This window comes from Dendrobates tinctorius, unplaced genomic scaffold (genome assembly GCF_039654945.1).
Source record: "Dendrobates tinctorius isolate UK_male_01 unplaced genomic scaffold, ASM3965494v1 ptg000016l, whole genome shotgun sequence".
In the NCBI taxonomy this organism is placed as follows: domain Eukaryota; kingdom Metazoa; phylum Chordata; class Amphibia; order Anura; family Dendrobatidae; genus Dendrobates; species Dendrobates tinctorius.
Window position 1 is genome coordinate 66,117,806 of NW_027361684.1, and position 16,178 is coordinate 66,133,983.

The following is a 16,178-nucleotide window of genomic DNA, read 5'->3' on the forward strand; positions in this document are numbered from 1 at the left end:
GGATGTGCAGCCATTTACAGCCACTCTTTGGATCTGATCACTAAGCCAGTTATGAATCCACCTAACAGTTGCCTTGTCCATTCCATACTTAGTCATTTTTTCAATAAGGATTGTGAGATACTTTGTCAAATGCTTTGCTGAAGTCAAGATATACTATATCTACAGCATTTCCCTGATCCACCCAAACAGTGATTCTGTCATAGAAGGATATTAATTTAGTCTGACATGACTTATTAGTTACAAACCCATGCTGACTCTGTTTAATCACTTCATTCTTATCCAGGTACTGACATACATGTTGTTTAATAATTTGTTCAAAGATCTTTCCTGGTATAGAAGTCAGACTCACCAGTCTATAGTTGCCTGGGTCCACCTTCTTCCCCTTTTTGAAGATAGGAACAACATTTGCTCTTCTCAAGTCTTCTGGGACTTCTCCTGTTCTCCACTGTGGTGTAGTGACCACTATGTCCACTAGGGGGCGCTGTGTGGGTGTCCCAGGATGGGTCTACAGGCATATCCATTGTGGTAATGGGTATAGGATGCTGAATGACCGCTATGTATCCCAAGGTAGGTGGACTTGAGATGCAGGCTCGAGTATTGATCAGCAAAGGTACTGCTGACGTTTCCGTTACAATATGTCAGGGAAGCCTGTGTGTGGATGTGTGTAATAGGACATTTAGTGAGGTCATAGCCAAGTGATTACCTGTGGGTGTGGTTATGGACCATATAAGGTACCTGAGGTCTGGCCACATGAGAGAGAGGGCATGGATCTGATTGGGCCATGTGGAAGGTCCCGGCAGGCCTAGGTGGAAGAAAGTGTGCTACCTTCCTGAAGACCACGTGCTGAGGCTGCTGACCCAGGGAGGCCTATGTATATTGGCTATATCTGAGGAGGGATAAGCCTCCTGTGTTTTGCTGAGGCTCCAGGACTGAGCCTGAAATCATGGACCCTAATGCTTGCTTTTGCCTGAGCTAAAGGCTATTCATTGTGTTATGTGCTGCTTTATAGGTTATGATTATGAAGCAATAAACCCTCTGAACTTTTAAAGGAACGTGCCTCCCAATTGACTCCCGTGGCTCCTGAGCGAGTTGAATCCCTACAAATGGTGACAGACTGCGGGCAGTGGTTCCGGGAGGCACATGTTGCCGTACTGGCGGCTCTGAGAAAGGAGAGCTGGCGGTCTGGAAAGTCTGTGGTATGCTGACCTGGGTCAGGGAAAGACTATTTGAGAAGTCACTATAGGGTGCCTCTGTGGATGAGAGGTACCCGAGAACCTGTGTGGCTGACACCAGCAGGTAACGGACAGGAATCCGTGTTGCACTGACCAGGGTCAGTGAGAGACTGTGCATGTGTTTTTTTTTTTTCTTTTTCCTCTTTTCCTCTACAAAACCTGAAGGTGATTGCTGTGGCTCAGAGGGGTCACGAAGGGTTTTTTGCAAAGTGGCTTGCTGTAACTCGGTGGGCTTACAAAGGTGACAAGCGGCTTCCGGTAACTCGGCGGGGTTACAAAGGGGACAAGCGGCTTCCGGTGGATCGGCGGGTCCACGAAGACAGCGCAGCAGGAGCTGTTGTGAGTTCATTTTCCCCTTCACCATTGAGGTCTGATGAACTCCCTCTTCTGGTGAAGGAAGGTAGTGAGGCTGATTACCAAGCATCTGGGCAGAATGATGATGACTGGGTGACTGGGATTGCTGACTGGACATAAGGCAACCGACGCCCTTCTGCCTTGCGGGTGATTACTCGGAGGGATTCTTGGAGACCAGTCTGATTCCTGCTCCTCAAAAGCTAAGTTTTCTGCTCTACTTTTTGCATTTGTGTTTTGTTCTGCCTTGTTTTTCTGGATTTCTTCCTTTCCCTGCTGGGTGAGCTGAATTCCTTTTTGCTCTGTCTTCAGATAATACCTGAGTACTGATATAGTCTTTTTGAAGCCTAGCGTCTTCAGGGCTTTTTTCCCTATCAGTCTGTTGGCTCTTGTTTTTGAGAGGGTTTTGGCGGATTGCAGACAGCAGCTTTTCTATTCTGTCCTATTTAGTTAGCTTGGGCCCCATCATTTGCTCAGCCTATCTTTCTATCTGTGTGAGTGTTTTTTCATCTTGCTTCACCGTCATTATATGTTGGGGGCTGCCTATTGCTTTGGGGTCTGCTCTGGGGCAGTTTAGATTTCCCTTTCTGTCTTTAGGCTATGCAGTTCTCTGGCTGTGATCGAGGGGTCTAGGGCACCGTAGGAACCCCCCACGGCTACTGCTAGTTGTTGTTGTTAGGTTCAGGAGTCTGCAATCCGATAGCTGCCAACTTCTCTGGTTTTCTGGACTTAGCTAGTATTTCTGTTTTTGCCTCCTACGGTGACTCATTCATAACAAGGAGCTGTGGCAGTGCCAGAAGGAACTGGTGTGGTATCGTGCTTAAAGGGCCAGTACCAGCCCAAAAAGACATAAACTGTACTGTGTGAAATGTGGCATAAGAAGTTCTGCAGAACGGACATGGGGAAATCCCGAAAGGGAGCGGTGACCAAAATTGGGGTGGTAGCCCATAAGGGGGTGGAGTTCCAAAGGGGGCGGTGACCCAAATTGGGGTGGTAACCCAAAAGGGGTGGAGTCCCAGAGGGGGGCGGTGACCCAAATTGGGATGGTGGTCCGGAAAGGGGCCGAGTTTTCAAAAGGGGCAGCACTGGTTGCCTCAGTGGACATGTCTGGGGAACCGCAGTGTATGTGTATGACTTTTGAAGAATTGGGGATAATCTTTCCGGATAATGATGGGCCACAGGTGTGTACCGTGATGCTGCATCGGGAAGGAGTCTCTGGTAGGCTGGACACAAAGAGTCAGGTGACTCTGACAGGAACTCCTCTCGTTTTCTCTCTGACTGAGAAAAACGTCAGGATTTGCTGTAAACACGGGGTCACGGTGAACTGGGCCGTAGACAGAGTAATGTTTGAGGGAACCAAAGGTGGTGAGTGCCAAGGGGACGGGATACCCCCTGACTTAGTGTATGCCTTGGAGAGAGGCCGGGACTTTGTCTTGTTTGACGATGCTTGGGAAGTTGATGAAATGTGGGGTGGCTCAAAGGAGGAGGTAGCACCACCTAAGGTCGATAGTCCAGAGTTTCGGGTAACTGAGAGAAAGTGTGGGTCTGAACAACTCGGGGATTTGGCTGGGGTGACCAAACGTGTGACCGTGGGAAACGGGGTACCTCCAGGAAAAAGGTCCAACACCTGTGTGAGTGGGAACTGGCTGTTCCAGGATGACAGGGTGAGTGGTGACTCCAATTCAGACTGTGACTCCAACACAAGGGAAAGAGTGTGTAGTAAGGAGGTCACTTTATCTCGGACAGTCGCCAGCACAGAGGGAGTTAGTGATGGGCTGGAAGTAAAACAGACCTGTAGTAGACCCGCAGAGACCATAGAGCAGGACTACACAATAGAGATGCTTAAAGAGACTGTAAAAGAACATGTCGAACAAGAAAGGGTCCTAAGGCAAGCAGCTGAGCACAGAGTGGATGATCTGGAGAAAGAAGTCTCTGCGCTCAGAGGTCAACTGTCAGGGTGTCAAACTATAAACAAAGCTATAGTGAAGGATATGGACGTGCTCAGAGAGGCCCAAGAGAAGCATCAACAGGAGATTCTCCGAAGAGAGGATGAGCGTCGCTACCTGGCAGAGGAGCGGAATAAAGTTCTCGAAGAACTCAGAGGAGTAGTAAAAGGTCTTCTGCGGGAGAAGAGCTGGGACGAAGATGTACAGCGGCCGGGCCCGAGTGATAACAAGGCAGAACTGCCAAAGTCCATCTTGGAAAAGGGTCTTGAAGACTGTAAATCTCAGGAAGATGGTGAGCCAAAAGCTGCACAAGACAGTCACCCGGTCAGGGCAGATATCTTGAGGGAAGTGTCTGTGGTAAACCCAGAACCGTCTGTCCAGGATGAGAGCAAGTCCACGACCTTCAAGTGCGTGATGGAGGTACCCGAAGATGTGCGAGAAGCATGTGCCAGCGAGGGTGTGCATGAGCCCTTTAAAAATGCAGTAAAGGCCTATAGTGTGAACTGGGCACCAGAGACAGACCAGTTGGTGATACTGGAAGAAACGGAAGACACAGAGAAGGGTGGCTGTCCTGAAGGAGATGCACCTACAATGTCTCCGCACGAAACAGATGCTCGTGTGTTGTGAGCTCATTTTCTCGTTCACCGTTGATGTCCGATGAACTCCCTCTGCTGGTGAAAGGAGGTGGTGAAACTGATTTGGATGGGAGAAACCTGTCACCTGAACAGGTGGATTGGGATTGGACATCCGGAATCTCTGAGTGGATATAAGGCAGCTGACGCCCTGTAGGGTTGCTGGTGATTTCTCTGCTCTGAGCTCTGTCCTCCAGTTCAGTTCCTGTCTTCTAAAGCTAAGTTTTGTCTGTTATTGTTCCATGAGATTTTGTCTGATTTGCTTAGTTTTGTGTTCTGCCAGCCCCGGGCTGGGGCTCTGCTGAATTTCCATTTTTGTCCCTGATCGGTTAAATCTCGTTTGCTCTGTCTTCAGAATATATCGGAGTGCTGATATAGGGATTTTGAAGTCTAGTGACTTCAGGGCCGTTTTTCCTATCAGACGTGTTGGGACATTTTTGGTAGGGTTTTTGCGGATTGCAGCCAGCAACTTTTCTGTCCTTTCCTATCTAGTTAGTTGGGCCCCATCGTTTGTTCTTCCTGTCTTTCTGTCTGTTTGTGTTTTCATCTGTTTTCACCGACAATACATGTTAGGGGCTGTCTATTGCTTTGGGGTCTGCTCTGGGGCAGTTTAGATTTCCCCTTTCTTTCTTTAGGCTTATTTAGTTCTCCAGCTGTGAAGAGGCGTCTAGGACCACTGTAGGAATGCTCCATGGCTACTGTTAGTTGTTGTGAATAGGATCAGGGGTCTGCAATCCGCTAGCTACCAACCTCTCCGGTTTTCTGGACTTAGCTTGCATTTTTGTTTTTTCCTCCTCCGGTGACTCATTCATAACACTCGTGGTGCGTAATAGGAAAGCCGCTCGACGTCTGGAGCTTGCGAGGGAAGCTCAAAGTCGGCTGGGCTTTGTGGAAGACATAATTCCGTTACCCAGAAATCTGGTGGGGAAAGTCATTGGCAGACTTGGAAAGGTGATGCAGGAGATGGTAAATCGATCCAGTGTGAAGAGAGTGAGGATCCCACCTGCTGGGGAAATCCAAGTTGCTGTTGAAGATGACATGGTTCCAGTCATTGTGGTTGGCTCCATGGAAAGCATTGGGAAGCTTCACATGCTCCTGGAATATCGGGTAGCATACCTGAAGTAGATAGAGCAGCTAAGACAGGACCGACTGCAGTTGAATAAGCAGATACAGACGTCAGGTGGCATCCACCTCCAACCCCAGGTGTAAGGACCTGAAGGGATCCTCCAAATAATGAAAGGACAGGTAGTCGAAGGCAAGAACGTCGAGAGTCCACAAGCGGCAGTTCTAATCTTAGTAGCCTAGGCACGAGACCCGGTGGTGGACATAGCGACAGAGGGTCAGACTCAGACCAGCCAGTTAGCCCAACTGGATGTGGGACTCATGACCGTACGAAACCGGGAGAGCTGGCCAGTAAGAGAAAGGTCGGGTGACGGAGCGCACTGCAGACAGGTGGAGACTAAAGAGTGTCTGGTCACGCTGACAGACGTTGACGGGAAGGCCAAAGCCCAAGGCCGAGATACTGACCGCTGGGGGCGGGGGAGGCCTAACGTAAAGACTACCGAAACAGACGGAGATGGTCCTCTCGACTTGTAGGGCAAGGTGATATGGGTGCCCGGTCACGAGATCCCTGGGTGATGTCATGTGTTCAACCCCACAAGTTTGAACAGAGGGGGAGGTATGTGGTGTAGTGACCACTATGTCCGCTAGGGGGCGCTGTGTGGGTGTCCCAGGACAGGCCTACCGGCATATCCATTGTGGTAATGGGTATAGGAAGCTGAATAACCGCTATGTATCCCAAGGTAGGTGGACTTGAGATGCAGGCTCGAGTATTGATCTGCAGAGGTACTGCTGACGTTTCCATTACAATGTGTCAGGGAAGCCTGTGTGTGGATGTGTGTAATAGGACCTTTTAGTGAGGTCATAGCCATGTGATCACCTGTGGGTGTGGTTATGGACCATATAAGTTACCTGAGGTCTGGCCACATGAGAGAGAGCGCATGGATCTGATTGGGCCATGTGGAAGGTCCCGGCAGGCCTAGGTGGAAGAAGGTGTGCTACCTTCCTGAAGACCACGTGCTGAGGCTGCTGACCCGGGGAGGCCTATGTATATTGGTTGTATGTGAGGAGGGATAAGCCTCCTGTGTTTTGCTGAGGCTCCAGGACTGAGCCTGAAATCATGGACACTAATGCTTGCTTTTGCCTGAGCTAAAGGCTATTCATTGTGTTATGTGCTGCTTTATGGGTTATGAAGCAATAAATCCTCTGAACTTTTAAAGGAACGTGCCTCCTGATTGACTCCTGTGGCTCCTGAGCGAGTTGAATCCCTACACAACGAAGAAACAGACAGGGGCACAGTGACAATCTCACCCATCCTAGAGCTGTCCAAGCCCTGCTCAGCAGCTTCATCATTGCTGGCTTTCAAGTCCCTACTAAGGGGCGAACCTGCCACCCCTGATGCTTGAGATTGCAGGTCACATTCATCCTCAGACCCCGGTTTCCTGTGTAACCAGGAGACCACAGCAATTCCGCCGCGGTAAAAACCGCAGCATTAGCACAGCATTGCGGAATCCCATAGGAATGCGTGGGATGCTTATTTTTTGTGTTTTCGCGGCAAAATCGCGCAGTGAAAACCGCCACAGAAACGCGAAAAAAACGCCACGTGTGAACTCAGCCTGACAGAGTTAAACTTTTGACCTCAAAGAAAACCATGCCATACACCATAATACAATACACAATAAGGGGGAGGGAGGCTTTGTGTTATCATGAGACCCCCATTATATTTGTTATGGGGGCTTCCATTATCCGTGTATATTCACTCATCAATAGTCTCAACCCAGTTTCAATAGCCCATTAAGAAATGGCTAAAACTCTAGTCAGCACATGACAGCAACAATTGAAATCACATAAATGCAGTCCTGTAAGTGTCGAGGTAGCTATTGAGGGAGGGCTAGGTTGAGCCAGTGATGTCCAAACTATTCCAGAGTGTTGCTAGCAATTCAAATGACCACACGGAGACGGGGGTCTCTGTATGGGAGGATCAAGGCAGATCACCAAGCTCCTTTATTTTAGTCACTTCTTTTATAACATTTTGCTTAATTATGCAAAGTTCTCAACTACCAATAACATCATTTCACTTTATCAGCCAATAATATTGCAAGAAAACCGGAAACTACATATATGTCCGTATCCAAATAGCATAGAAAGCAATATAATGGCATATTCTTCAGAGTTTTACACCCCCGCCTCCCTTATCTTGCACCTGATGGGAACAGTCTGGTTTCATGACAGCCCATGCCAATTACAAAAATTTATCTTACAGCAACAAAAATGGAGAAACGAAACCTTCAGGAAAAATGGAGAAGTGAAACTTCAGCTCTGATTTTAGTATTAACCCTTCACATTCCCCCCTAGATACATTTTTTTAATACATATGCAGCATCAGAGGTGCTATCCCAAGCTAACAGCTTGAGGGGTACTGGTCTTCACATGACTGATGCCGTGTTACCAGTCATGGCTGTCGCAGCGCACCCATCCCCCCTGTATACTGCAATTCACAAATAACAATTTTTGATGACGGTGGTGGAGATCTTTTGTAGGTAGCCATATGCTTGGCTTCAACATCTTCATTAAATAGCCTTTTGAGATTGGTGCAGAGAAGAGCAGGGGTGACAGCGTCTTTGGTATCATCATTAGCTGTGTTAGTGCAGAACCTCCTAATACATACAGAAAAACACCAAAAAACAAGTTTTAGTATCACATATACAACAAGGATACAGGCAGCAACATGTAGCAAGCTTTGTAAGATCCCAGCTACCCAGCCCCCAATTCCCTTAAACCAATTGGCTGGATTGAGAAAGGAGAAGGTGTCTGACCACCAACTGTCCTTATTACAATCATTGTCTTTATCGTATTGATCTCTGAGTCTTTGAATATCTTCTAACTTTAACTTCTGCCAATAATAATATGGAAAAATGCGAAAAACCAAAACATTATGCCCCTTTCTTTGCTATTGGCTTGTTTAACCAGCTTGCAGTGCGATGCGTGAATCCAAGTCAGCCCTTCTTCTAGTTTCACTGATGTAGGGGTGATGAGGAGCACATGATAGGGACCGTCATACAAGGGTTCTAGTCCGTGCTTCCTGACATGACTTTTCACGACTACCAAATCACCAGGCTTCAGGTTATGACAGGTGTCGGTTTCTGCTGAATCTGGAAAAGAAGAAGAAACTAGAGCATGGGTGTTAGCAAGATTTTTACTATGCTGAATATCATATTGAACAGCAGGGTCAGTCTCTTCTGATAACTGCTGAGGCTGGAAATTTGCAACTAGGGGCCTAGTACCAAACAATATCTCATATGGGGACAGGCCGTGTTTTTCAATAGGGGTAGTACGGATGTGGTATAGTACAATGGGTAAGATCTCTGGCCATGGAGCCGTAGTCTCCTGCATCATTTTGGTCAATTGTCCCTTCAGTGTGCCGTTCAACCTCTCAACTTTCCCACTGGATTGTGGGTGGTACGGAGTATGGAGGGCTACAGTGGATCCAAGTATTGTCAGAACTTCTTGGAACACATGAGAAGAAAAGGCCGGGCCTTGGTCACTTTCAACAACTTCTGGAACCCCATAACTGCATATAACTTCCATCACCAGTTTCTTCGCTGTGGTCTTCGCAGTCATGTTGGTAACAGGGAATGCTTCCGGCCAACTGGAGAACCGGGGCCCTGTAGAATTTTTGCACCAGTGCGAGGGCCTGGTTCTTTCCTCGATGTGTAGGTCCATGTGGCAAATGAAAACCCTCATGGACTCGATAAAATTACCTACTCAGGTGGCTATTATCAAAGCTATCATTTTTCACTGGGGTTCCGGCAGTAGTAATAAACCCTCGATTGGCCCATAGAGCCCCAAAATTGTGAGCAATGCCAAATGCATACCGTGAGTCCGTGTATATATTAGCCCGTCTGTTCTTGGCCAAAGTACATGCAGTAGACAAAGCATGGAGTTTTGCTTCTTGTGCTGACTGTGAGGGCAGAAGTGCAGCTGCGTGCACTACAGTGTCCTCTGTGGTAACAGTGTATCCCGTGTGGAATCTACCAAACTCATCAGCATATCTTGAACCATCCGTGTATAACACCAGATCAAGGTTTGGGAGTGAATTCTCACTAACATTTGGAGGAGTAGCTGTTTCTTCAGTCAGAAGTTGGGAACAATCATATTGGAGGTAATCCTCATCACTGCCATCTTTCCTTATAATTCATTATACTGTCTTTCAAGGCATTGTAAAGGGGTTGCATTATGCGGGATGCATCCGGTATCCACTGACAACAATAAGTGCACAGTCCAAGAAAACGCTAGAGTTCAGTTTCATCTAGTTTCATCTTTTGGGAAAGGAAGGGAGCTGGCAGCTATTTTTCTTTCTTCTGCGAGGTGTCTGACACCCTGAAGGTGACAGTGACCCAAGAACATCACTTGACCAAGGCAGAACTGAAGTCTCGAGGCCGAAACCCGACAGTTCAGTGCTGCCAGATGCTTAAGGAGTCTAACAGTGGCAACAATGGCAAAAGACACCTGCTCATATTTTTTGCAAACTGGTTGGGACTGTTTTGGGCCCCTTATGGCATAACTGTCCATGTTAACTGTCGTTCCTGATAAGTGAATGCAAATAGAAACTGGCAGTCTGGGTGTAACGGAATGCTAAAGAAGGCATTGGTAAGATCAATAACTGTAAACCAAGCAGCATCCTGGGGTATTTGGGACAAAAGAGTATGTGGATTAAGCACCCAGTTTGAGAAACACTTTTACTGGTTCTACTGGCATTTTCCCTATATCATTTGGCCCTTTTGACCAAAGTTTAGATGGTATCTCTGAGAGGTATGGGGTGAGTCGTTGATCCTCAGGCAATATTGGGGGTGGATCTGAGCCTATCAGGGCCATCATAACCGTAAGAAGGGCCTGCAAAATACAGATTTCCTCACTGTCTTCATATACATAGGGGTTATGTAACGTAAGAGCCATCTGACCATCATCTTGGAATTGCATTCTGGAGCAGAACTGTGATAATAAATCTGCCCCTAGTAAATTTACAGGACATGTGGGAGAGATTACAAACTGAATAGTAACCTCGGGGAAGGGTTTTATGGGGTTTATAAAAGTATATTAATTGGGTCTGCCATCTACCCCGATTAAAACAGCGGCCTGTATGACAATCTCTCTGAAAGTGTCCGAATTGGGCACAGCACCAGAATTGCTGACGAGAATTAGCAGGGTTCCCAGTCATAGGATTGGAAGAGATATTGGAGCGCGGGAGCTGGAATTTGAGGGGGAGCTGTGTGTTCACAGCTGCAGTGGGGACGATGGGAGGGGGCTGGAGCAGCTACGGCTGCTAGCTTTTTTTTTTCCTTCTCTCTCTCTCTCTCTGCTGAACAGAGCGGGTTAAAGTCTTCTGAAAGCTTTTTTTTTCCTCTGGATCTGGTGAACCACTACTAAGGCTGGCGGCGGATGATAATAGGTACTGTCAGCAAAAGTGGGGGCTGCTGCTGTTAGAGCAGGGGCGGCTGTCACAGCTGCCGCTGTTGATTTATTTTTCTGTTTCCTTGCTGCTGCAGAACGGGTTAAATTCTTCTGAAAACTTTTTATCACTTTCAATGCATTGTCCGGAGTGGAATTCTCAACATCAGGTCTAACTGAAATTATTGCCTCTTGCAATTCGGGTTTAAGGCTGGACATCAAAGCTGCCACAAAAAATGTGTATGGGCTTCTGTTGTGAGTTCATTTTCCCCTTCGTCACTGAGGTCTGGTGAACTCCCTATTCTGGTGAAGGAAGGTAATGAGCCTGATTATCAGGCACCTGAGCCTGATGAGGATGACTGGATGAGTGGAGTCACGGACTGGATATAAGGCTGCCGATGCCCTTCTGCCCTGCGGATGATTTTTCTGTGGACTTCTAGGACACCAGTCTGATTCCTGCTCCTCTAAGCTAAGTTTTTCTGCTTTGCCTGTTTGCATTAGTGTTTAGTTTTTGTTTTCCTTGCTTTTCTGGATTCTGCCATTCCCTGCTGGGGTGAGCTGAATTTCCTTTTGCCTGTAGCTCTGTCTTCAGAATATTCCTGAGTACTGACATAGCTTTTTTGAAGCGTAGCGTCTTCAGGGCCTTTTTCACTGTCAGTCTGTTGGCTCTTATTTTCATAGGATTTTTCACGGATTGCAGACAGCAGCCTTCCTGTCCTTTTCTATTCAGCTAGATTGAGCCCCGTCTTTGCTCAGTCTATCTTTCTGCCTGTGTTAGTGTTTTCATCTTGCTTCACCGTCATTAAATGTTGGGGGCTGCCTATTGCTTTGGGGTCTGCTCTGGGGCAGTTTAGTTTTCCCCTTTCTTTCTTTAGGCCTAGTTATTTCTCTGGCTGTGATCGAGGGGTCTAGGGCATCGTAGGAACCCCCCACGGCTACTGCTAGTTGTGTTGATAGGTTCAGGGGTCTGCAATCCGATAGCTGCCAACTTCTCTGGTTTTCTGGACTTAGCTAGCATTTCTGTTTTTGCCTCCCACGGTGACTCAATCATAACAGGCTTCATTATACAGTGAGAATCCCAGATCTCTAAATACTACCATAAGACGCCCATAGAACTTCTCGGCAGTCTCCCCTTTGGCCTGTGTGATATCTGTGAGAGAGGTAGCTTGGTCCGCTAATTTATCTTGTGCCCAAACCTTTAAAGCATTGCAGAAATCAGCACCACTATCATAGGTTTCCCCATCCAGATTCACATTATACATTATGCCACCCTCAATAATTGGAAAATACCACTCCCCAGCTTTTACTCGAAGTATGTGCAATAGATCTCTTCGGGGAGTAGAATAAATCTCTTGATTTGCTGCCATTTGCCTGTAGAAAGCCATGGGGGAAGTCTCTGGATCGGGTAATTGATTGCAAAGAGTGTCTATTTGTGATGAGGTGAAGGGAGTATACTCATAACCACTAGCAATATTAGACATAGCAGGGCTGCGACTCGGGGGTCTCCTTGTACAATTGTCATCTAGCAGGGAGACCTCTTCTTTCAAATCATCACTTTTAACTATTTGTCTGCCTGACACATTAGTATCAATCTCAGTTCCTTCTTTAATCACTTCCTCAATTCTCACACCACAATCACTTTCTTGAACCACAATACATCCAGTCCTTGCCATAAAAATAGACAATTTTTCCTTCTTCAACATAGCAGTAACAGAAACAATCAGAATTCACTTTCTCCGTTCTTCCTAACACCTTTGTCACACAATTCATGTGCCAAGCCACAAAATTCTTCTTTTCCTTCCATGGATTCTCTCATTTAGAGCTAAATATCCTTACTTCAGTTGTGCACAGATCTGGAGCGGCCGTATCAGTCTGTTCCACCGGGTCAATAATCCCCCTCTGGGATTGCCCAAAATTCGCGGTATTCAGTGAAAGGAGGAGGGCGTCTCAGACTATCCCTCCGGACACCTCTGGTTATATATATATCTATCAATATATACCTGAGTTACGTATCCTACCCAGTCTTCAATCACATCACCACGCCTGATTACTAACAGTGAATCAGGATTTCAGGATATTTTGACTATAAAGAGAGCCACAATCACTGGTCAATCCGGGGTGTCCGTCCCTTATGAGGCACGGTTCGAGCACTGGGCACCTAACGGGACTGCACCTCTATATGATTCCACCCATGAAACACACCACCACGGGGACAAACCTCAGATCCTGTTTGCAGCAACAAGCACAGGAAAACCACACCAACGGTCAGTCTGAACAGATAAACTGCCGTGGTTGTTGTGGGGGATGATCAGTCCCAATTTTCCAGCACCTGTGTCTGCTCCGAGGGTCCTTTGTCTTGTTGTCCTCTGGGGGCAGAGGCGTCCCTGTTCGGGGGCCCCATATTGGGCACCAGCTGTCGGGGTAGCTATTGAGGGGGGGCTAAATTAACCCTTCACGGTTGAGCCAGTGATGTCCAAATTATTCCAGAGTGTTGCTGGCAACTCAAATGACCACTCGGAGATGGGGGTCTCTGTACGGGAGGATCAAGGCAGATCACCAAGCCCCTTTATTCTAGTCACTTCTTTTATAACATTTTGCTTAATAATGCAAAGTTCTCAACTACCAATAACATCGCTTCACTTTATAAGCCAATAATATTGCAAGAAAACCGGAAACTACATATATGTCCATATCCAAATAGCATAGAAAGCAATATAATGGCATATTCTTCAGAGTTTTACACCCCCCGCCTCCCTTATATTGCACCTGATGGGAACAGTCTGGTTTCATGACAGCCCATGCCAATTACAAAAATTTATCTTACAGCAACAAAAATGGAGAAACGAAACCTTCAGGAAAAATGGAGAAGTGAAACTTCAGCTCTGATTTTAGTATTAACCCTTCACATAAGGACACCTGGAACTGGAGCCCAAATGATAAGGGTCAGTACATTACACAACACTTGGATTTGGCAAGGTGCAGAGATTCCTGAACATTTCCTTGGGGGCTGATAAGATGGTTTACTCTTTATAACTTTTTTTGCTCCATTATTATGCCCGTGTTAAAAATAAAATCATTGCTTTGGGGAATTAAGAGGCTAAATCAGCAAAACTGCTGAGCCCAGTGATTAGCTGCAGCGGTCACTGTTGCAGCCTGTAAACAATCACGAGAGCGGCAATGGAGATGCAGCCCTGATCCTTGGGAGGAAGAGTAACAGCTGATTTTATTGTTTTTAGCCCAGAAACTGTGATGGAATAAAGAAAGTTATTATATTATTGCTGCCTGCTTGTGGCTAGGCTGTCAAATAGCATTTGTGTGTAACACAGCAAGACCAGAAACAATGTGCTGTAATATTGCAGCATATCGAGGTGCCGCTCATACAAACCATCTCATCACCTCTGCCTGCTGCAGATCCATTTGCAAGTACGGGTAAAGTACATGATTTTTTTTTTGTCCTTTAATTAGACTCACTGAAAAAACAATAGTAAACCCTTTGACTATTGCACTCGATTCATGGCTGCACAGTACCCTATCCCTCCTCAAACTGCACAGGGGCACTTGGCTTCAGGATCCCACTAGGACAAACTTAACCATATGTTGGTTACACTTCGCTTACATGGTTTTTTTTTTATTTACAAAAGACGTCTAATACTATTGACATGCAGCAGATATCTGAATGTAATTTTAATTTTCTGTTTTTTTCCTTTTGTAGACCTTGTTCACAGCATGTGAGCTGGGAGTATTTGATTTTCTATATGAAGCACAGGAACCAGTGTCTGCAGCAACCATTGCTTCTCGTTTGAACACCAGTGTGGATGGGATGGAGCGCTTGCTTGATGCCTGTGTTGGACTGAAGCTTTTAAAGGTTGACTGGAAAAATAATGAAGGTAACTTAATTTTAGGAATTAAAGTTTCTCATTAGAGTCTATAATTCTGGGTTCAAGTCAAATATATCATCACATGTAAAGTTGTCCTCAAGGTTGAACATGACGTCCCAACACAATCCCCCACATGGCCCCCATACCACCCTGTTTAGAGATGAGTGACTTTGCCTTTTTTCGGGTTGAGTCGGGTTTCATGAAACCTGACTTTCTAAAAAGTCGGGTTGAACGAAATAGGCCGACTATAGGGAAAGTTGGGGTCCGACTGAAACACGAAACCCAATGCAAGTCAATGGGGAAGCCAAGTCGGCAGGGAGTGGAGGACAGTAAACACACCTACCGTGCCCATTTCAATGCCAACTACATCAATTCTTATTACTTAAGCTTGGCAACCTTAATTTACTTTATAATAATAGTTACGCTTTGAATACTGGGGGTTATTTGGCTTAGGTTGTGGGGGGGTAGGGCTGGCGCCAGGTTTTCGTGTGCCCTGGGCCAAAGGGTGTCAGTGCGCCCTTTTAACACATACCACAATTCATAATTTTCCGATACAGCACAGAAATATAGGTATAGTACAATGAAAAATACTTCACTGTTTACATGACATGACTGATATTATCTTTTTTAAATTCTACAATAGCTCAGAAAACGGACAGTATATTACTCCATACAGTATTATGTCCACCATCTAGTGCGCCATACAGAATAATGAGCCCCATATATTTCTCCATACAGAATAATTGGTCCCATATAACGTTCCATACAGTATATGATGAGCTCCACATAATGCTACAGTATATGTTGGTCCCCATGGATGCTGCTCCACTGTCTTATGGGCCCCAATAATGCTCCAGTGTATAATGGGCCCCGTAAATGCTGCTCCAGTGTCTGATCTTCCCCATTTGGAATGCTCCAGTATATGTTGGTCCCCATGGACGATGCTCCAGTGTGTTATGGGACCAAATAATGCTCCATATATAATGTGCCCCATTTCTAATGCTCCAATGTATAATGGGCCCCATAAATGCTGCTCCAGTGTCTGATGTCCCCCATTTGGAATGCTCCAGTATATGATGGGCCAAATGGATGATGCTCCAGTGTATGATGGGCCCCATATATCATTCTCCAGTATTTATTGCTCCCCAAAAAATGCTCCCAACATTTTAAAAAAGTTAAATACCTCTCCTCACTGGGCACTGCTCTACTCTGGACTCCTCAGCATTGCCATTTTAAAGCTTTCTGCACTTGCACTGTTTCAGTAGAGGGCATACAGACATGATGTCATTGCGCTCTGTAACCTGAATGTCACTGTCAGGAAAGGCAGAAGACATCACGGTGGTGGAGCAGGGAGAGGTAAGTATTGCAAGTGCTGTGGCCATGAGCAAGCATGGGGGGCCCACTCGTGGGCGATGGCACTGGCACAGGGCCCCTCATAGTACGACGGTATGTCTGATGGCGAGTGGGCCCTCCCACCGGCAGCGACACTTTTGCATACTATGAGGGGCCCTGTGCCACTGCCGTCGCCCATGAGTAGGACCCGCCCACCTGCTCTGGGAACCGGCACTTTCATCTGCACCTTCCTCTGCGTCACCATGTAAGGTGGTATAGTGTGCGGGAAGGGGCACCTGA

At 46.6% G+C, this 16,178-nt stretch overlaps 1 protein-coding gene across 1 annotated transcript in view; it reads left to right on the forward strand.

Annotated features, from left to right (window-relative positions):
- LOC141080603 (acetylserotonin O-methyltransferase-like) overlaps positions 1–16,178 on the forward strand; it is a 293,335-nt gene that overhangs the window by 33,199 nt on the left and 243,958 nt on the right. Inside the window, exon 2 of the mRNA XM_073565940.1 lies at positions 14,381–14,555. Coding sequence (XP_073422041.1) covers positions 14,381–14,555 — 175 coding nt within the window. The remainder of the gene's footprint in view (positions 1–14,380; positions 14,556–16,178) is intronic.